The 23,007-nt window shown below is 42.6% G+C and overlaps 1 protein-coding gene across 1 annotated transcript in view; it reads right to left on the bottom strand.

The window, feature by feature from the left end:
• The window catches only part of LOC115145596 (rho GTPase-activating protein 10), a 69,561-nt gene that overhangs the window by 27,230 nt on the left and 19,324 nt on the right, over positions 1–23,007 (bottom strand). The window contains exons 2-14 of the mRNA XM_065003905.1: positions 16,519–16,614; positions 15,937–15,998; positions 7,887–7,958; positions 7,355–7,456; positions 5,965–6,075; positions 4,978–5,082; positions 3,830–3,959; positions 3,634–3,740; positions 3,284–3,378; positions 2,165–2,246; positions 1,960–2,002; positions 1,774–1,842; positions 626–700 (exon numbers count right to left, since the gene is read on the bottom strand). Of these exons, the coding sequence (XP_064859977.1) occupies positions 626–700; positions 1,774–1,842; positions 1,960–2,002; positions 2,165–2,246; positions 3,284–3,378; positions 3,634–3,740; positions 3,830–3,959; positions 4,978–5,082; positions 5,965–6,075; positions 7,355–7,456; positions 7,887–7,958; positions 15,937–15,998; positions 16,519–16,614 (1,149 nt within the window). The remainder of the gene's footprint in view (positions 1–625; positions 701–1,773; positions 1,843–1,959; positions 2,003–2,164; positions 2,247–3,283; positions 3,379–3,633; positions 3,741–3,829; positions 3,960–4,977; positions 5,083–5,964; positions 6,076–7,354; positions 7,457–7,886; positions 7,959–15,936; positions 15,999–16,518; positions 16,615–23,007) is intronic.

Raw genomic sequence — 23,007 nt, 5'->3', positions numbered from 1 at the left:
TACTAAGTAGATCAGACAGGGTGCACAATGCCTACTGTATTAATTTAACTGTCCAGAGGTTCCAGATTTTTATGAAATATGACCTATAATTAATTACAATATGAGTGAAATCGTTTTCCTCCCATCCCCCATTTTTTTTTTTTTTTTTAAAGCAGCTTTTGTGTGTTGGAATGGTGTGGTCATACCCCAACAGAATGGTGTGGTCATACCCCAACAGAATGGTGTGGTCATACCCCAACAGAATGGTGTGGTCATACCCCAACAGAATGGTGTGGTCATACCCCAACAGAATGGTGTGGTCATACCCCAACAGAATGGTGTGGTCATACCCCAACAGAATGGTGTGGTCATACCCCAACAGAATGGTGTGGGCTTATACCGGTCATTAAAAACATTAATGCGAGCAGACCGATTGGCCAGCTAATCCTACACAGGATGACATTCTGACAAAATAGCAGGCCTTTTTTGTTGGAGATACAAGTTTGAGGTGGGAAGTGTGAAGTGTTTTTTTCCTCAAATGTATGCTTTAGCCTCAAATATCAGTATAGGATGAGTCAACAGAATATTAACTTCAGTGATTTTCACTGGACAGTTACTTAAAGGGTGCTAAATGAGCATGTCTTACCGATCATTAGGCTAAGGAGCTTCTGGACTTTGGAGCTGACCCCCACCACTCTGTACAGGCCTTGGTCATTGATACCTGTCAAGACAGTTTACATGCCCCTTAATAGCACAAACAATCATAAGAGGATGAATGGATCAAATTTGAAAATACAGTTTCTCAAATCAAAAGGGCTTCTTCACTGAGTGTACAAAATATTAAGGACACCTGCTCTTTCCATGACCAACTGACCAGGTGAATGTATGATCCCTTATTGATGTCACTTGTTAAATCCACTTCAATCAGTGTAGATGAAGGGGCGGAGAAATGTTAAAGGATTTTTAAGCCTGGAGACAATTGAGACATGGATTGTGCATGTGTGCCATTCAGAGGGTGAATGGGCAAGACAAAATAGTCCCTTTGAATGGGGTATGGTAGTAGGTGCCAGGCGCACCGGTTTGAGTGTGTCAAGAACTGCAACACTGCTGGGTTTCTCACACATTTCCTCTATCAAGAATGGTCCACCAGCCAACTTGACAACTGTGGGAAGCATTGGAGTCCACATCGGTCAGCATCCCTGTCGAATGCTTTCGACACCTTGTAGAGTCCATGCCTCAACGAATTGAGGCTTTCTGAGGGCAAAAGGGGGTGCAACTCAATATTAAGAAGGTATTCTTAATGTTTTGTACACTCAGTGTATATGTTGCCCCACTACCTGTAAACTATGAACAGTGGCCACAGCACAAGATATGACTGGATATTGGTCCAAGCCTGCCCTCATGTGTTAAAAGGGAGACATCACAACATTTCACAAAACCCTCTTTACCGCTCTACCCCAGGTGTGGCCAAACTTCAGAACGAGGGAGGTTTGAGTAAAAAAAAAAAAAAAAAAAAAATAGCACAACCATTGGCCACTCTTGAACCACAAACGTGATAGAAAGTATGTATAAATAACAGATTTATATTTTCAAATAACTGCCATAAATTGCTTATAACATAAAATCAGTCCGGAAAAGAAATGCGAGGCCCTCGCCTGAAATTTGAAACCCCGATCCCCCCCCACAGACAAAATGAATGCCCACCCCTGCTCTAGCCAGTCAGCTAACCTCAAAGTACACTTCTGTAGGCTTTATATTGCCTAGGCCTTCCATTGTCATCATGCATCGTCTTACCTCTCGTCTCAATGGCGTTGATGGCATTCTTCACAAATGACAATCCTACGTCATCTAGCTGTGCATCGACTGCAGAGTCATGACAACAGTTATTTAAATTATTCAAAAGTCATTTGAATTATCACAGAGATTACATTATCACAGAAATGATTGAGATCAGGGGCTTCTAAATCATTGTATACTTACTTCCACGTTCTTTTGAATAGGTTTTACCCAAGTACTGCCCAGCCTGTAAAAAATGTATTATATGTAGCTTTCCACAGATCATTTGATATCCAAGAGGTCACCACAAACCAAAAAAGACTTGTTGGCATTAATGTACCACTTTCATAGAATTTCAGTAGAGTTCAATACACTACAGTGGAGCTGTCAGGATTATGTGGTTACTCACTGGTTCTTTCCCACCCATGGCGTGAATCCAGAACTTGTGGTCATCTTCCGACAACGACTGGACCGTGAGGACCGTTCCCGGTCTGGGAACAGAACACAACGCACAATTATTTATTGTAATAGCCTTGTGATCGTTTTTTTTTTAAATGGCGTGAGGGTTTGTTCCGTTTTTAATTATGGCTACTGTATGACAAACTAATTTCACCCTTGGTGATTGTAAAGTACAGTCAATCTCATCTAATTCTCTGTCAGACTGGGCCTGGGGTTCCAACAAACTACTATTACTACTAAGTCAATTCATGTGTCTAAGATTGATCTAGAATCAGGCCTAAAATGTGCCAGAGGGGCTGGGCTCTTAAATAGCAAAATTACAGGAGTACCTGACCTTCATTTACCCTAGTTTTTAATAATAGGCTACCACATCAGGCTAACCCTAACCTGTTGCACTCAGATACCAAATACCTTACATCTGCAGGCTGACAAGCAGGCACCGGGAGTGTAACACAAATTTCAAACCCTCTAAGCTTGGGGGTTGCGGTTGCTAATAATACCCCAGACAGAATAGCAGTTTGGTTCAGCAGAGTGACATAAAGAGCCATATCTATCACAACCAAGTGTAGCAGAGGAGCATAGAGAATCCTCTCAGCTATGTGGAGGGGCCATCTTCCATGACAAATCCTCTCCAACCCAAACCTGTGTTAGGCTAGAGAGAGCAGCTCTCTCAGCTTTACTGTACACAGGACCTGTGTGGAGCGAAGGCTTCAAGCAGAACTGTTAAATGGGGAGTGTTACTGTGTATTTGGGAAGGCTGCCAACAGTGCATGAATAAGCTACAAGCGTGGCAATGTAATCACATTTTCCAGGTCTAATGGCAGACCTCGCCCCCTCTCCCCCCCACCCTAGATGGTACTGACCAACCCCTCCTGGTTTATGTACTAAATGTATGAGTCAATGACTTCTGGTGATCTTGAGGGGAATCCATCTAAAAATCCCCCTTATTTCCTAGATGAGACGAGATACTTTAACAGGTGGTTGTGGAAAGTTTGTCTTACCACAGAGAACACATGATGACTGAAGTGATCGAGAAGTGTAATGGGTGTAGTGCGACGCGACGACATACCGGTCTGTGATTTCTATATCGAGACAGAACCGCCTGTCCAGCATGTCTGTGGTTTTGCGGACACAAGACTTAAGGGTGACCGACTCAGTCTCGCCCTGAGGGAGAGAATCACTGTTCAGAGAGCCTGTTCTGATGGCAAGAAAGAGAGTTGTTCCTTATAAAATGACTACAGACTGCACTTTTAATGCGGGTTTCAATGGTAATTGTCGATTTGACAAATTTTGACTTCATAGATGTATTTGAATAGGGATGGATACACACATTGAATAATCAATCATTTGATGTGCTACTTGGACCATACTGTGTATAGCTTCCAAAACCTGTCTTTGATTGTATGGGTCACAACTCACCATCTTTCCTCCTGACCTGTGGTCAAAGGTGACCATGTGTAGGATTTTCTGTTCCTTCACAAACGTGCAGTAACGCTTCACCCAACTGGAACCAAAAGGAGGGGGCCCTGGGGACAAGAACACACATTTCATTGGAACACAACCAGTTTAAACTGCCCTCCCCTCTTGGACACACGCGTCGTTCCTCTATCCTTACGTTTCTCCTGGACGTAGAGGTATCCTTCGCTGCTGATGGGGCTGGTCTGTCTGTACTCCTGGGGAACCTCCCTTATCCTCTTCATCAGCTCAAACACCTCCACCCGCGTGCCCTCAAACCGACTCCGTGTCTATATGGGGGGGTGGTCTTGTTACTATCGGGTCAAGCGGCAAAGCAACTTCTCTCCAAACTGATATGAAAATGAACCCCAACCTTGTCTACCCCCCTAATCTTATACTTAACCCTAACCTTAAATTAAGGTTAATTTTTTATTTTTTTTGGTCAAGTTTCACAATGTAGTACATTGACTACAGGGAGACACCCAAGGAAGGAAGACACCCCTTGTGACCCTAGCTAAAATGGTCATGCAGGGGTCAATCACACATTGCAAAGCCACTGGAAAAGGAAATCTGCAAATCTGCTCCTTTGGAGTGTGAGTGAAAGCTTGGGGTCAAAGAACATAATCAAAACACTAAGACTAACCAAACACCATTGATTGACAATAGTGTGAGTGAGTAAAAAAAAAAAAGCACCTCAAGTACCTAGGGAAAGTCCCACTAGAAGCAGATCAACTTTATAGATATATGAGAAAACATTCAAATGTAGGATATGTATAACATAGGGTGTATGTACAGTTTTTGTGATGAGTGTGTAATCTATAGTATTTAGAGCATTACTCTGTGTACATGTCCCTCTAGGACAAAAACTGATTATAATTCTAAAATTGATGGAAATGATCACCTCATTTAAAATGTTTGTCATTTAGCAGACACTTATATCCAGAGCGATTTACAGGAACAATTAAGGTGACGTGCTTTGCTCACAGACACGCCACATACCTACCTATATTTACACCACTTTGTCTCATACAGTATACGGACATCCTTGTACTATGTGGTTAAAAATGTAATCCTTAATGGTTAAAAAAAAAACATGTCAGACTGGGCTATTACGACAAAAGTTACTGCAAAACACCCCTCCCACCAGACATCATTGCATGCTCGATAGAATAGCCGAATCTGCACTGCAGAAATGTTGACCAAAAACAACAAAGGTTCTGGGGGCAGACAGTGGCGCTGTTTCCCCTTATGGGGGATTCCATTTTAAATAGAAATCTAATAAGACCTGGATGATGACCAAGGTCTCACATTTTGTATATTGATCTGTAAGGCTTTCTTGTAGTGGTTAAAGTCATTGGCCAGCTCAAATCCCTGGTGGTAGAAGGTGAACACTGTCTGAAAGAACGCCAGCATCTGGGGAGAGAAAGAACATGGGACACGAGTGTATAAATTACATGTATTTTTATGCATTATAACCTGGGGCCGTCAACACTTTTCACATAGTTTCTCAGGTTTACAGGGAATGAAGACTTTCATCTGATTTTTCACACTCACTTTCAGGGCTGGTTTATAACACACTTCATTTGACTGCTCGGGAACCTATATAAAACACTAACTGTAGTGTACACTACTTTATGAGCACCAAGTTAATGAGCACTGTAAAAGAGAACTGCTGACCAGGCTAGACAAGTACTAAAGGTGCATTCGCCAGCAGTTCGTTCACTCATTGGCTCCAAATGTCATGATGCAAAACTTGTCATACTGGCTGTGTTTCTGCCTGCTTGAACGCTGAACAGCTTTTTAAAAATCACTCAGATGTACAAATACAATGTAACAATAAAATCAAATGGGTGAATATTTCCTTTAAGGCACATTGGGAGTACAACATAGACAGAGTGTACAAAACATGAAGAACATGACAGACTGACCAGGTGAACCTATGAGCCATTATTGAGGTCACATGTTAGATCCACTTTTAAATCAGTGCAGATGAAGATCCGGGGACTGATTAAAGGCTCGAGACATGGATTGTGTATGTGTGCAATTCAGAGGGTGAATGGGCAAGAGAAAAGACTGAAGTGCCTTTGAATGGGGTATGGCTGTAGTTTGTGTCGAACTAAAACGCTAGCGCATTTCACACGCTCAACAGTTTCCTGTGTGTATCAACAATGGTCCACCACCCAAAGGACATCCAGCCAACTTGACAACTGTGGGCTGTGCAAACAATATTAGGAAGGAGTTAATGTTTTGTCCACCTGGTGTAGAGTGTGTGATTATGTATTTTCTAACACTCACTGGCTCCACACAGTCAAACTTCTTCCTCTCCTGGATCTCCTGCAGTTTGCACACGTAGTCCAGAGACTCCTCCTGGAAGTGCTGTCTAATGGTCTCCACCTGGCTGTCCGCCTGCACAACAGAGGACAGAGAGAAAGCGAGAAAATGTCCGCGTTATTATACAGTACAGTCAGGTGTACACAGAGAGATGGAGAACACAGCCTAGCTTCAGCTGTACTGGATTCAGACAGAGTCCCAGACAGACCGAGAAAGTATAGGCTATATGGTTTGTTGACTGGATCTTCACAACATCCCAGTATTCAATGTTATTTACCCCTTTACTGTAGGATGTTCAATATGTTATTGTATTCAATCCAGTGCATCAGTTTCCATTAGCGGCTGGTAGTTTTTCCCCTGCCATAGGTCGGGCCTGTGCGTCGGGCCCGTCACATGACGAGTGTACAGTACGACATCAGATTAGTTGAGTTTAGACGGTGCCTCGCGGCTATGGACACTCATATATATTTATATTCTACTGTGCCCTGATTACAATCTCTGTTCCAAACACAGAATCCTGGGGTCTGTTCAGGAGGGTATCACAACACAGAAATGTAATGCATATAACAGATTGGCTCTCAGGTATAATTTGGAATTGTGTCAGCTCTTCACATTTCTACCTGAAATGTTCAGAAAGTTTAATCTCATTGAATACACCACAAGAGTCAGTGAGGGAACAGAACAGTTCCCACAAGGGCAATCTATAGGATACAAAATAATTTGTGAAGGGGAGTTTAGGTTATATTACATAGACATGCAGTCTGGTACTAGATTGTGTAAGGTACTATATGGTAAGTTTAGTATATCCTTACACAAAGGATAGCTCCACAAGCCTTCACAGTGAAATGCATATAAACTACAATGATAACCAAAAAGGTTTGTTTTTCCATTACCAACCCCAATATAATCCACACTAGGTCTGTAAAGCTTGATACTGTATCTGCAATCTCAGGATGTCTTGAGGCGCTCCAAAAGCTACGACCTTAGTGGCTGGTACAGAAACACTGAACATGACTTCCCTTTCAGAGCAGGAAAGAGAAACTCATCCGTACTCTAACCCTAGGCCTGTGGACACTCACACCGCTCCACACACTTCAGCGCTACAGATGAGCCAAGATGTCACCCTATCCCCTACCGTGTATAAGTCTCTGGTCAAAAGTAGTGCGTTATACAGGGACTAGGGTGCTATTTGAGAGGCATCCTATGGGTCAGGATTCAGGAACTTCTCCCTAAGCAAATATTATTTCCAGCCATTTTGGGGTTGGGAAGATGTTGGGGCCCGTCTTTTTGGCCTGTTTTCCATTTTCCGTAAATATACGCACGAGAGCGAGGGTAAAAGTATTAAACAAAGTACCTCCTGTAGCTGCGGTTCCTTCTTCTTTGCTGACATGTTCAAAAGCTTTTCCAAGGAGCTGTAGTACTTCTCAGTTTCCTTCTCATACTTCTTCCTTTCTGCCTTAAAAGGGCATAGCATAGAGGAACAGATTGAGAAAGAGCATGGTAAGAGAGAGATGAGAGAAGTGAGCAGGACAAACGTCATCTTAATATTGCATTAGTTTCACTGACCAAAGGAATGTTCAGAACATGATATCAAGAGGTACACATTACAATTAAAAGGGGATTTTGATAAAAGATACTGTCTAATACCCTTTTCACATTACTGTGCTGACCCAAAACATACTTATCTGGCTCTGATATTTTCATTTCACATTCCTCTTTCCAGCATGGTTTCTGCAACTATGGTGGATGCACAACCAGGCCAGGGCAGTACAGCTTGGTTTGGCTCAGTGTTGAGAAAAGGGTATTACTTTATAGCACACAGGATTGTGCTTGTATGAGCTCATTAACAAGTAGACTGAATTAAGCAGTGGCATATGATAGAGTACCTTGGCTGAGCCCAGTTGCTCTTTTCTGAACTTCTCCAGCGGTTTCATTAGCGTTTCTGTAATATTCCTCATCTGAGAGAGCAAGAGATGATAAGACATGACCATATTAGGACATTCCACAAAAGTGTTTCATTTATTCACAGGTACAGTGTTACGCTGGAGTTGTACTCTACTAGACATTCTCTGTAGATGCTCCACAAGCTCATCATGGAGATTTCAGTGCATGCCAGAATTTCTATCATTACGGAAGAATCAGTGACGTATTGCCAAGACGACCGTTTGAGTGTAAACCCAGCCTAAGAGGCGGCAGGTAGCCCAGCAGTTAGTGAAAAAGGACAAATAAGCACCGTCCGATTTGACATAACATTCCAATGGAAAGCCAAAGGTCACAATACTTGCAGAGGGTTAATGACAGCATAAAGTCAGTGAAAGTTGCCCGTTGTTGTATATCTTTTTACAAGCATCCACAACACATTCAAGTACACTAGTCCCAGTCACATGACAGCTGGAAATCAACAGCGCTGTCCTATTGATCACTCGCCCTGCCATATCTCCCCCTCTCTGAATCATACCTACCTCCCTCTCTGCTAAAAGGTCCTGTTGCTGGGGGTCATGTCCATGTAAAAGGACCCATGAGCACCAACATGTGAAGCTCAAAGGAGCATGTCAAATTTGGTGTCAAATCAAAGCTAGAGTTCGATATTTTTTGTTGAAATCAAGGCATATATACACTTTGGTCAACCATTTTCCCATCCAAATTTGTTTTGATTAAACAAAGGTTTTGATTTCTGGTTTTCTTAAGGTATTAGAAATACATCAAAACAGTATAATGTTGAATTAAAGTAAAGACCCCTGCCATCTAATATCAACACATATTTTGGAGAAAGAACTCTGCCTTCTGTAAGTTTAAGAAACTTTGCCTCTCATATCTTTCAAATTTCTCTCCCTCATGAGGGAGGATAATGAAGGTTCAGAAGTCAAGGTAGACCTATCAATTGTTTATGAAATATGAGCAATAACTTGAAATTCCGTTATCAAAAATCAGTAACAGAGTATCTACAATTGAATTGGCACAAATGGAAAATCATAGTAGTCACTAATCAGAGTTGGGTTCAGAAGTGTGGACAGCACAGTAGAGTACAGTACACTGCAGAGAACAAGAGTGGAACACACTATAATGTACACTACTCACTGAACTCTACGGAGGGTAAATACATTAGGAACACGTTCCTAATATTGAGATGCACCTTTTTTCACTCAGAACAGCCTCAATTCATTGGGGCATGGACTCTACAAGGTGTCCAAAGCGTTCAACAGGGATGCTGGCCCATGTTGACAACAATGCTTCTTGCGGTTGTCTCAAGTTGGCTGGATGTCCTTTGGGTGGTGGACCATTCTTGATACACACGGGAAACTGTTGAGCGTTATAAAAATAAAAACAGCAGCGTTGCTGTTCTTGACAAACTGTTGCGCCTGTCACCAACTGCCATTTCCAGTTCAAAGGCACTTAAATATTTTGTCTTGCCCATTCACCTCTGAATTGCACACACACAATCCATCTCTCAAATTGTCTCTTTAATCCATCTCCTCCACTTTATCTACACTACAGATTATGATTTTTCAACGTCGATACAGATTATTGGATGACCAAAAAAGCCAACACCGATTAAATCGGGCGATTTTTACTTATTTATTTGTAATAATGACAATTACAACCATACTGAATGAACACTTATTTTAACTTAATATAATACTTCAATAAAATCAATTTAGCCTCAAATAAATAATGAAACATGTTCAATTTGGTTTAAATAATGCAAAAACGAAGTTGGAGAAGTAAAAGTGCAATATGTGCCATGTAAGAAAGCTAACGTTTCAGTTCCTTGCTCAGAACATGAGAACATAGGAAAGCTGGTGGTTCCTTTTAACATGAGTCTTCAATATTCCCAGGTAAGTTGTTTTAGGTAGTAGTTATTATAGGACTATTTCCCTCTATACCATTTGTATTTCATTAACCTTTGACTATTGGATGTTCTTATAGGCACTTTAATATTGCCAGTGTAACAGTATAGCTTCCGTCCCTCTCCTTGCTCCTCCCTGGGCTCGAATCATCAACACAACGACAACAGCCATCATTGAAGCAGCGTTACCCATGCAGAGCAAGGGGAACAACTACAAGAAGGCTCAGAGCGAGTGACGTTTGAAACGCTATTAGAGTGCGCTAACTAGCTAGCCTTTTCACTTTGGTTACACCAGCCTCATCTCGGGAGTTGATAGGCTTGAAGTCATAAACAGCGCAATGCTTGACGCACAACGAAAAGCTGCTGGCAAAATGCACGAAAGTGCTGTTTGAATGAATGTTTACGCGCCTGTTTCCGCCTACCACCGCTCAGTCAGATACTTGTATGCTCCGTCAGATTATATGCAACGCAGGACATGCTAGTTAATATCTAGTAATATCATCAACCATGTGTAGTTAACTAGTGATTATGATTGTTTTTTATAAGATAAGTTTAATGCTAGCTAGCAACTTACCTTACTGCATTTGCGTAACAGGCAATCTCCTTGTGGAGTGCAACGAGAGAGGGGCAAGTCGTTATTGCGTTGGACTAGTTTATTTTAAGGTTGCAAGATTGGGTCCCCCGAGCTGACAAGGTGAAAATCTGTCGTTCTGCCCCTGAATAAGGCAGTTAACCCACCGTTCCTAGGCCATCATTGAAAATAAGAATGTGTTCTTTAACTGACTTGCCTAGTTAAATAAAAAGGAATAAAAATAAAATAGGCAAATCGGCGCCCAAAAATACCGATTTCCGATTGTTATGGAAACTTGAAATCGGCCCTATTAAATAGGCCATTCCGATTAATCGGTCGACCTCTACACGAATTGATATTTTGACCAATCACAGATGTTTTTGCATCAGAGCTGACCTGATTGGTCAAAAGACCAATTAGTGAAGAAAATGTCAGAATTGGGATGCCTCTAAATGCAGCCAGACATCTAAGATCGGTTCAGATTTGGTCTTGTTTGGGGGCAGAGCTCATTAAAATAATAGCCAGCGTGTAGAATAGGATATTGCATATTTATACATTTCTGTACCTAGTTAGGATACATCACCATGAAGAGAATAACATTCATATCCATAGTTGTTCATTTCTGGGTAGTACAGAACAGGGACCCATGACAAAATTCAGTTCCCGCAATTCCACTTACTGTATTTCAATAACCAAAAGAGATTCTCAAAGTCAATGTGTCATGTCATAGCTGACACTATTTTTGCAAACATTATTGAATCTTAATTCGGAGCAGCTATTTAAGAGTTTTGGGAAACCGTGGACCCAAACTTTGCATCTGCAGTTTTTCCAGTAAATGTGTTTTTGTAAAATGTTCAGTGTATATTGTTAAAAGTAGTTCTTGTGAATAGAGTTATGGTTTGTTAAACTTTGAAATCAAGTTTGGCATACATTTTAAGTGAAAAATCGGAGTCTCGGCGCAAGTCCGTTACCGTGGAATTGCCCTGGGTTGATAGATAGGAAGGCTACTACTCTGCAGGCTACTATCCAGGTCTGTACCCAAACAATTAGAAATTCTACTTTTAAAAATCTGCCTCTCATCGTTGCCGCTTGCTATAGACCACCCTCTTCCCCCAGCTGTGCTCTGGACACCGTATGTGAACTGCTTGCCCCCCCCCCCCAATCTATTTTCAGAGCTCATGCTGCTAGGTGACCTAAACTGCGACATGCAGTTAACACCCCAGCCATCCTACAATCTAAGCTGGATGCCCTCAATCTCACACAAATTATCAATGAACCTACCAGGTACAACCCCAAAGTCGTAAACACGGGCACCCTCACAGATATCATCCTAACCAAATCGCCTTCTAAATACACCTCTGCTGTTTTCAACCAATATCTCAGTGATCACTGCCTCATTGCCTGCATCCGTAAATGGGTCAGCGGTCAAACGACCTCCACTCATCACTGTCAAACGCTCCCTGAAACACTTCAGCGAGCAGGCATTTCTAAATGGACCTGGCCCGGGTATCCCACTGAGGGAGTACAGTTCCCGCGCAGCCCAGTCAAAACTGTTCGCTGCTCTGGCCCCCAATGGTGGAACAAACTCCCTCACGACGCCAGGACAGCGGAGTCAATCACCACCTTCTGGAGACACCTGAAACCCCACCTCTTTCAGGAATACCTAGGATAGGATAAAGTAATCCTTCTCACCCCCCCCCCCCTTAAAAGATTTAGATGCACTATTGTAAAGTGGCTGTTCCACTGGATGTCTTAAGGTGAACGCACCAATTTGTAAGTCGCTCTGGATAAGAGCGTCTGCTAAATGACTTAAATGTAAATGTATCCTGGAAGGGTATTGACCTCATCCCGTCAGTAGAGGATGCCTGGTTATTCTTTAAAAAATGCCGTCCTCACCATCTTAAATAAGCATGCCCCATTCAAGAAATGTAGAACCAGGAACAGATATAGCCCTTGGTTCTCTCCAGACCTGACTGCCCTTGACCAGCACAAAAACATCCTGTGGCGTACTCCCGTGATATGAAACTTTTCAGGGAAGTTAGGAACAATATACACAGGCAGTTAGAAAAGCCAAGGTTAGCTTTTTCAAGCTGAAATTTGCTTCCTGCAACACTAACTCAAAAAAGTTCTGGGACACTAAAGTCCATGGAGAATAAGAACACCTCCTCCCAGCTGCCCACTGCACTGAGGACAGGAAACTGTCACCACTGATGAATCCACTATAATTGAGAACTTCAATAAGCATTTTTCTACGGCTGGCCATGCTTTCCAACTGGCTACCCCTACCCCGGTCAACAGCACTGCACCCCCCCACAGCAACTCGCCCAAGCCTTCCCCATTTCTACGAAATCCAGTCAGCTGATGCTCTGAAAGAGCTGCAAAATCTGGACCCTTTCTTTCTAAAATGATCTGCCGAAATTACTGCAACCCCTATTACTAGCCTGTTCAACGTCTTTCGTGTCGTCTGAGATTCCCAAAGATTGGAAAGCAGCCGGTCATCCCCCTCTTCAAAGGGGGGGGGGGGGGACACACACTCAAACCGCTACAGACCTATATCTATCCTACCCTGCCTTTCTAGGTCTTCGAAAGCCAAGTTAAACAGATTAAAGACCATTTCGAATCCCAACGTACCTTCTCCGCTATGCAATCTGGTTTCAGAGCTGGTCATGGGTGCACCTCAGCCACGCTCAAGGTCCTAAACGATATCTTAACCACCATCGATAAGAAACAATACTGTGCAGCTGTATTCATTGACCTGGCCAAGGCTTTCGACTGTCAATCACCACATCCTCATCGGCAGACTCGACAGTCTTGGTTTCTCAAATGATCGCCTGGTTCACCAACTACTTCTCTGATAGAGTTCAGTGTGTCAAATCGGAGGGCCTGTTGTCCGGGCCTCTGGCAGTCTACGGGGGGTGCCACAGGGTTCAATTCTTGGGCCGACTCTTCTCTGTATACATCAATGATGTCGCTCTTGCTGCTGGTGAGTCTCTGATCCACCTCTACACAGACACCATTCTGTATTCTTTTGGCCCTTCTTTGGACATTGTGTTAACTACCCTCCAGACGAGCTTCAATGCCATACAACTCTCCTTCCGTGGCCCCCAACTGCTCTTAAATACAAGTAAAACTAAATGCATGCTCTTCAATCAATCGCTGTCTGCACCTGCCCGCCCGTCCAGCATCACTACTCTGGACGGTTCTGACTTAGGCATTTGTAGTTGTCCTCATATTCTAGGTGTCTGGTTAGACTGTAAACCCTCCTTCCAGACTCACATTGAGCATCTCCAAACCAAAATTAAATCTAGAATGGGCTTCCTATTTGGCAACAAAGCATCCTTCACCCATGCTGCCAAACATACCCTCGTAAAACTGACCATCCTACAGATCCTTGACTTCGGCGATGTCATTTACAAAATAGCCTCCAATACCCTACTCAATAAATTGGATGCAGTCCATCACAGTGCCATCCGTTTTGTCACCAAAGCCCCATATATTACCCACCACTGTGACCTGTACACTCTCGCCGACAAACCCACTGGTTCCTGGTCATCTACAAGACCCTGCTAGGTAAAGTCCCTCAGCTCGCTGGTCATATCTCATATCTCAGCTCGCTGGTCACCATAGCAGCACCCACCCGTAGCACACGCTCCAGCAGGTATAGCTCACTGGTCACCCCCAAAGCCAATTCCTCCTTTGGCCACCTCTCCTTCCAGTTCTCTGCTGCAAATGAATTGGAACAAACTACAAAAATCTCTGAAACTGGAGCTCACAGATCACTGCACATAGCCCAAACTACTACCTCATCCCCTACTGTATTTATCTTGCTCCTTTGCACCCCAGTATTTCTACTTTGCACATTCATCTACTGCAAATCTACCATTCCAGTGTTTTAATTGCTATATTGTATTTACTTTGCCACCATGGCCTATTTATTGTCCTACCTCCCTTATCTCACTTCATTTGTTTACATCGTATATACACTTTTTCTACTGTATTATTGACTGTTTACTCCATGTGTAACTCTGTCGAACTGCTTTGCTTCATCTTGGCCAGGTCGCAGTTGTAAATGAGAACTTGTTCTCAACTAATAAAAGGTATTACAATAAATAATAAAATAAAGGTGAAATAAATGTATTTTTAAAAATAAATAAATTCCAGGACATGTCTGAGCCTGCCTGCCCACCCCACAGTCCTCTGCTGTGGGCTGCGTTGTCATCCCATACTGCTATGCGATGCTGGGGCTGAACCAGGCCCTGGTAGAGATGGTTACATGGTTACATACAACGATAGACCCCATCTACAGCGCAAATACAGTACATAACATGCATTGTAAACATAACCTATTCTGATTGCAAGGGGTCAGGGAAGTAAAACAATAGTATTGAATGGTTTTTCAAAATGCCATACTGTATCTAGCTACCATATTTTAAGGGTCGCACACATTGCATCGAAGCTGGATCTCCCATTCGTCTACCGATTGTTCAGCGTGCTGTTACGTGACTCTACAAGTAAAATCGGTTTGCACTAGGTCCGCAAGTACTCACGGCAGGCAAACACTATTGGCGTGTACGAGCTCTTAGAACTCCCAGAACAAGCCATAGGCTGCATTACAGGAGAATATAAATAACACTACATTATCTATGTTGCATGAGTCACCAAGAGACCACAAGATGTAGCCTAGCCCTTGATTAAAACGTTGAGTCAGCAAAACCTACAGTAAATAGAGGTATGGAGGAATAGGGACAATAGAGCCAGGAGCCTTGAGGGATATTATTCTGTGAAACGGAGACGCCCATCTATTGACACACGAACACTGTGACTCAACGAGAGAGGCTGGGTTGGTTGCAAACTCCAGGGTTACCCTAGGTTGCATCCCAAATGGCACTATTCCCTATGTGGTGCACTACTGTTGACCAGAGAAGGAATAGGGTGCCATTTAGGACACAGACCCAGTCTTTTCTGCATGGGTAGAAAACACTAACAGGCTACATTTACAGCATTCATTTCAGCTGTAACTTCCTCTATAAATTATAGCAGATGTAACTGAACTTTAACATGTGTCACTGTAGTGTACTAGTATAGCACTACACATCAGTGAGTGTTGAATGACTCCATTGACTCTGGTATGTCATGTCTTCTGAGGTTGTGTTTAATGGTTCTGTCCCACCACCTCTAGGGGAGAGGTGGGGATAGTACACACAGTGACCCTTAGACAGGTGCAGTGAAGGTGGCTCTAACTCCTCTCCTCTGAGTCATGTTCATTAGACACCAATCATACAAAAACAGACAGCAGGGACTACCCAGACTTGTCTAATAAGAAACAAATGGTTTTCTATTCCAATAAGTTTTGCTACAGTGTGCCCTAATGAACATGGTGTTACAGAGGCATCGCTCAACTCTCCACCCACCGAGGAACTGTAATTTACTCACACACAGAGCAGACTTTAGTTAGACACAAACAGAGAGCGGTATTTCCCCTGGCTTTTAAAGCAGGTCTCAACTAGTTACTGCTTACCATCAGCTCTCTTTGGTCTTCCAGGTTCTTAAGGAAGTTGGAGAACTCCTGCAAGGATTCATCTGCAAGACAGAGAAACACACTTTAATAATGGAACACTAGTCACTTTATTAATGTTTACATACAGCTTCACTCATCTCATGCATGTACTGTATTCTATTCTACTGTATTTTAGTCAATGCCACTCCGACATTGCTCACCCTAATATTTATTTCTTAATTCCATTATTTTAGATGCGTGTATCGTTTTTAGATACTACTGCACTGTTGGAGCTAGGAACACAAGCATTTCGCTACACCTGACATAACATCTGCTAAATATGTGTGTGTAGTATCTCACACACACACACACACACACCCCTCAAACAGGAGGCGAGACAAGACACACACCAACATAGGACCACACAGAGAAAAAGAGAGGGACATAAGTACTGGTGTTTCCATCTCTAAAGAAGCCAAGAGTTTGGGAAATTACACATGCAAGCACTTCATTTGGTGGTAGACAGAACCAAAAACAAAGGTTCTCAGTCTGATTACGCTGGCAGAACCACCCAGCTGTAGGTCGTAACAGCACCACACTCACCAATACACCTCTCATCGTCGGTCTTCGCGTCGCCGATGTACTCAAACTGGAATTCTCCCAGGGACTGGGCAAACTTGCGCTGGGCCAACGCAAGCTCTGAAAACAAAACAAAAATAATTTCAAAAATAACCCTATGGGATTGTGATTTCGGATGTGACTTTCCCCTTGACCATATTTTGACATCAAATGCACTGCGGTCACACGTGCTTCCTAATTAGTGGATATACTAGCTTGATAGATATTAAATCACATTTGAGTTGGCCCAAAGCACAAATACTGAAGACTGAAAAAAAAACAGAAGTCATTTATTCAAGGCCTGGCTGACATGCAGGCAGTAAGGCGCCTTCTGTAACCCAGTGGTTAACCCACTCTGCATACATCCTGTTGCCTCTGCTGTCAGACTGTAGCATCCTGTCCCTGTATAGGTTATGAAGAGACAATGCCTACTGGTCCATTGATGGTGACAGGCGTTTACATTTGAGCAATACATTAAACATATGACCCTATGGAAATTAGCCTTATAGGCCTGGTTTATCTATGGGGGTGAGGTGGGTAATGGCTCAAGGGTTAATAATGAGCCAACTGATTTACAAACATACATATTAGCCTACATAGGCTAACCTTTGATCTTGACCTGCTTGTTGTGTAAGAAAACCGTATTAATAACATTTATTTTTTAGGATCATCGTTTAGGCTATGCGCTAGCCTTACCATGTTGTGAGGAGGAGAAGAGGGGCTAAACAACAACCACCACATTCGGATGTAGCCTAGCCTGGAACCCACACGGTGCACCATAGTGAACTTCGGAGCGTTTGTTTTCCAGGCATGTTGAGCCCGCTCTGTTTTCTAAACAGACAAATATTCACAGTGGTGTGGATCTCAGACTGATGACAGTACCATAAGGACAGCATGGGAGAATGTAGCAGGGTATTTTTAAAGACTGGAGCTATGACTGGTATCCAGAGGAGCAGTATCATTAGCTTTGGCAGCTGGCTGGGGCTCTATGGGGAGGATCAGCTGAGAGTTTTGAATACAGTGAGAATCTGATAGCCATGATGGGCTTGTTGACAATGGAGGTAGGAAGCCTGTTTTTATTTGAACAGTTATTACCAGCAGGTTAGCATTTTTTGTCATGACCCGGAAGCCAGCCGCAACTGACGACCGAAGTCAGCTTGCAAGCGCCCGGTTGGCTACAAGGAGTCGCTAGAGCGAACCCCAGGCTGTAGTGGCGCCTCAGCACAGCGATTCAGTACCTTCTACTGCTGCGCCACTCGGGAGGGCCTTTTACATAAAATTTGCTACAGATGTTGAGAGAATTGTCAACCAATTCCTCTACAGCAATAACCCTGCCAATTAAGCGGCTTGCTAACACCCACAATTATCACGCCCCCCCAAAAATATTAACTTTGTCACTCAGTGCATGCGGATTATAACGACGAGACCCAAAGCTTAATCACGTGACTTCTGCACAATAACTGGTATAAAGTGCCTACCCCTAACATCTGCTTGACTGATCCCAAGCCTGTATTTCTTTCAATCAATGTTTCAATCAATTCCCCAAACTGATCTGAGCTGTGTGGACCTTAGACACAAGGAAATCGATGTAGGCTGGCTAACCCACTATGATTGGGCTTGTTCAACATTAAAACTGCTGACTGACCTACAAATCTTGCATACACATATGTAGATCAGTCAGGCAGTCAATTTACCCACAATGCATCATGGATTTGATACTCTTGAACACAGCCACATTCTGAAACCCCACCTTCTCAGTTCACTTGTAATTTGTAAATACATTTACACACATTTGGAAACCATTTTTACGTAGTACTAAGACCTTGGTACGTTTGTCGTCCAAGTTACTACAGGAAACACTGTTGCATTCTGCTCTACAGCAGCATTGTTTACAAGTGCTTGCTCTGAGTTAGGCCTGCTTTATATAGCACCTGCAGGAAGCTAGCTTTTCCTTTTTTTTTTACTAGTGAGGTAATGTAATGGTCGTTCTTAGAAAAAATCAGCAGTGATGACAGCCCATTAAAATATGCAGAAAGTAAAGTACAAGCCACTCAGCTGCTATCAAACCATGACAGATTAGCAATAGGCCAGGGGTCTTCAACATTCTTGCCCACGGACCCCCTTCGGGCAAACCAGCGACCCCCATTTAGATCACGTCGTCTTATCAATATCATCAGGTGAATGATCATGGCAAGGAGAAGTAATTAACATTTTAAAGTGAATAGATTTAGTAGATAGTTTACTCTTCTAGTTATAATGACACTAACAGCCTAATAGCTAGAAGGGTAACGCCAAACACATTTTCGCTAAGAGCCATGTTTTGGCAAAAATGTCCAATTTAAGAAAGCTTACCAGCTGCCAGTGGCACTTGCCACACTGGTAGCCTATTTGTGGGTGCTTATTCAAAGCCTATGTGTAATTGGCTCCAATGAGTGTAATTTTCTCAATATTAGGAGTTGAGAAATAAAGTTGACATTAGAATGATGATATTCTCCCCTTTTGTACCACAGGTATATAATAAAAGACATAGTTGTTGCAAGCTATATTCATAAATATATATATATATATTTTTTTAAATGCCACTTATATTAACAGACCCCCTGCAGGTTGAATACGCGCAAGTATAGTTTTCCTTCACAGAAAATAGCTTCATTTTCATCAGATGAGCAAAGATATTTGGCTGGTAGCCACAAGTAAATGAGCTTATAATGAAAAGGGTATTTTTTAGTTAACTAGGTAATTCAGTAAAAAAAAAAAAAAAAAAAAAAAACAACAATGACAGCCTACCCCGACCAAACCCTAACGACGCTGGGCCAATTGTGCGCTGCCCTATGGGACTCCCAATCACGGCCAATTGTGATAGCCTGGAATCGAACCAGGGTCTGTAGTGACGCTTCTAGCACTGAGATGCAGTGCCTTAGACCCCTGTCACTCGGGAACCCAATAAAAAGCATTTAACATGTGTTTACAAAACGCAGCAAGATACTTACTGGTCAGTCTCTGTATTGGAGACCAGATGCTGCTGGAAGTGGTGTTGGAGGGAACAGGAGGCGGCACCCTCTGGACAAAAAAAATATCCCAATGCCCCAGGGCACTGTGTAGGGTGCAGTCTTTCGGATGGGACGTTAAAACGGGTGACCTGACTAGTCATTAAAGATTCCATGGCACTTATCGTAAGAGTAGGGGTGTTAACCCTGGTGTCCTGGCTAAATTCCCAATCTAGCCCCCCCCTCTCCCCTGTAACTATTCCCCAGGTCGTTGCTGTAAATGAGAACGTGTTCAGTCAACTTACCTGGTGAAATAACGGATAACGATTATGCGTTTTATCATTTTTTTATCCTGGCAAAAAAAACTATTCTGCATCAACGCGACCAAAGTTTAACTTGCTAGTTAATCTTAGTGAGTGGCGCAATTAATAAGGTGACAGGACATCATATTGTGTTAGCTTTCTGACATGTTTGAGAAGTCAAAGCCCTTGGGATGGATTATTTGTACAGCTACAAAAGCTGAAGAACATGCGCACATCCAGGTACTTAACGCAAGTGCTGGAGTTGTAGGCAAACTCAAAAACAGAAAGGACATCAGGAAGCACTGGTATATTATTGATACTGACCCACAATTGAAACCCATTTTTAAATATGCCACACATATGGTTTTTAAAAGACCCCCCAAACAAGAGATAGTGGTTAAATCTGATTACCCACCAGAGAAAAGGGGAACTTTTTTGGACAAAGTTCCAGAGGGTAATAACAAAATGTGGCCAATGAGCTCAATGCAGCTTCACGTACAAATGCAACTCATTTACCCATCCCTGCACAGGACAAAGATTAAATATCAAGGGCCTGATTACCTTCATGTCCACCAATGTTATTTACATGCTGAAATGTCCCTGTGGTCCGTCTTACATAGGGAAAGCCCATAGAAGCCTTAAGAGACGGCTCAGTGTGCCCCGCAGCAATTTACGGCCAGGTGAGACAAAAAAAAAAATATTGGTTACTGCTCATTTTGTACAAGCTGGACATCCTATAGTTCTCTGAGATATATTGGAATAGAAATGGTCACGATGCCATGCAGGGGAGGGGACATTGAGAGGAAACTTATTCAAAAGGGAATCATTCTGGAGTCACAGTACCCGTCTCATGGCCTTAACAAGGAGCTAGACTTGAAACCGTTTTTATAGTTTCAATGTCTAAATTGTGTGTGTGTGTGTGTGTGTGTGGGGGGGAAATCCTAATTTAATATTGTGTATGTATATTACTGTAAATATTGATTACATTCCCTGTGTGTGATCATATATTTTGATACATTGAATGTTAATATTGCGAAAGGAAGTGATGTCACGTTGCTTGAGCCATTGTTATTTAGACAAGCATGCTTCAAAACTGTTCATTTGCATAATGTGCATCGTTCACATTCGCTAGTAAAATGTTCAAACTCACCACTGTTGACTTTCCCCCAGAATTCAACCATGCTACGAATTCTTTATTACGCCATATTGGAGTATAATGGCATTTAAAATTAGATCTCATATGCTTCTTGATATGGTCCAACCCTAATTACCACTGAACATTTCACAAAAACACATTTACTTTAAGAACAGCGTAGATGCAAAATTTGGTAACAGAATGACTGTTTTGTGCTATCAATAACCACACTTTAGTGGAAATTGACAAGTAATCCTTGTGCATAGAGTTGTACAGTTTGTTTAATTTTGCAATTACTGGTTTTTGTTTGACATACATTTTAAAGTGAAAAATTGTCTCTGGAAAGAAAGAAGAAGAAAAAAATATATATATATCTCACCTAGACTGACCTAAATCAAATCCTTAGAGACATCTCAAGTTGGACCCAATCCATGCCTTGCTTTGACAGAAACTTGAGTAGAGAAACATAATGGGATGGTTAGGCCTACTCAGAAGCACCTAGACACTAGGCTGCTATGCCAAAGGTCCTCTAATTCCCTTACTGGTGGTGTTCATTCCAGTGTTTAACCACTGATGTGGGGTCAGGAGGAATGTGACAGACATCCCAAAATACTGCCTCTGATGGAGTAATATTCAGTCACAGCCCATCTTGGGGTGGGTGACTACAACTAGGCTAAATTACACAGGGAGGGGGAGAAGAGACCACCTCTCACACAAACATGGCATGTAAGCCACAGCAGTGTGCTTCCTTCCTCTGACGGGACTGATACAAGGCTCAACGAGAGCTCTGACCACAGATTTTTGCAGCCTTGTGCCTGACTACTAAAAACACACCAGGGCACAGGTTGAGCATCGGTTGCAGACAAAAACCCACCAACCAAGAAAGACACTTGAAGTAGTTTAACACAGAGGATCAAATCTCAAAAAAGTTATGATTCGTTAAGATTAAATAACAATAAGATTAAACAAATCAGCTGCTGAACCTATACGCCATAAGCAAAAGGATTAGGCATTACTGCAGTAATGTTAAAGCTCGTCATGTTATTGCCCCGTCATGTCAGTTGTTGTTGTCGACATCTGGAGTACGTCTCCTGTACACAGTGAACATCACCTTCTAGCAGACTTCTACACAGACTAAGAAGTCGATCATCCAGTAGACTGGTAGTCCCAGTGATGTACATATGAACCGTGGTAGTAAAGTATGGGTTAATAGCCTCGATGCAGTGTTGTCAAAACAGAGGTATAGCCAGGCCAACAAGTCAGACAGGTCATTATTTTGTTAGCAAACATACACTGCTGAACATAGCAATTAGCTTTCTATTGACTGTGGAACTCAAGTGAGTCCAAAACACTTAGGAGGGATCCAGACCTCTGAATCTGGCCAGTCCTTCCGCTCTCAGACTCTCATTGAGCTGAATTACCACCTAGTAAATCAGGTTCCCACTGATTAAGACACTGATTAGTTTGACCAGCTTTCATCTTCAGTCACTCCCAGCGAGGGCATTCCATCCAGATAGCCTAACTAACCTATTGCTAGACCAGTCTGCCAGTACCACAGCGGGCATCAGTGCTGTGGCTGTCTGTTGCGCAGGCTGATCCATAATTCACAACAAGCAACAGAGACAGTGTTTGCCTCAGCGCCAGGGATATATGAAGAGCTATTCTACCTAACAGAGCCACAGTGTCTCATTACCTTTTGACATATGCAATAGACACCTCAATACCATGGTATTGCTACAGTATATCTGTTTTGTTAGCCACTGTGATTCGAGGTACTTTAGCTCCAGTTGGCTAGCTCAACTGGCTTAGGCTAAATGTCAATGCCATGGTGATGCGGTCTAAAACGAGCCCTTCATTTGTGCAACCTGAAGCAAATCAAACACTAGGACACCCTATGTGAAGCCTACAATCTGTATGTGGCAGCTCTTACCAGATAACAGGCCTAGACGTAAACAGCCGCAGAGTCCATCTCCAAAACATCGGGAGGTTTCCCTCTATTGTGTAAAAACAACTATATGCATTCTGAATACAGTTGAACCTTTAGGTTGTA

This window comes from Oncorhynchus nerka, linkage group LG18 (assembly GCF_034236695.1).
Source record: "Oncorhynchus nerka isolate Pitt River linkage group LG18, Oner_Uvic_2.0, whole genome shotgun sequence".
In the NCBI taxonomy this organism is placed as follows: Eukaryota; Metazoa; Chordata; class Actinopteri; order Salmoniformes; family Salmonidae; genus Oncorhynchus; species Oncorhynchus nerka.
Note: the sequence above shows the minus strand (reverse complement) of the source record. Positions and strands in the feature narration are given on the sequence as shown.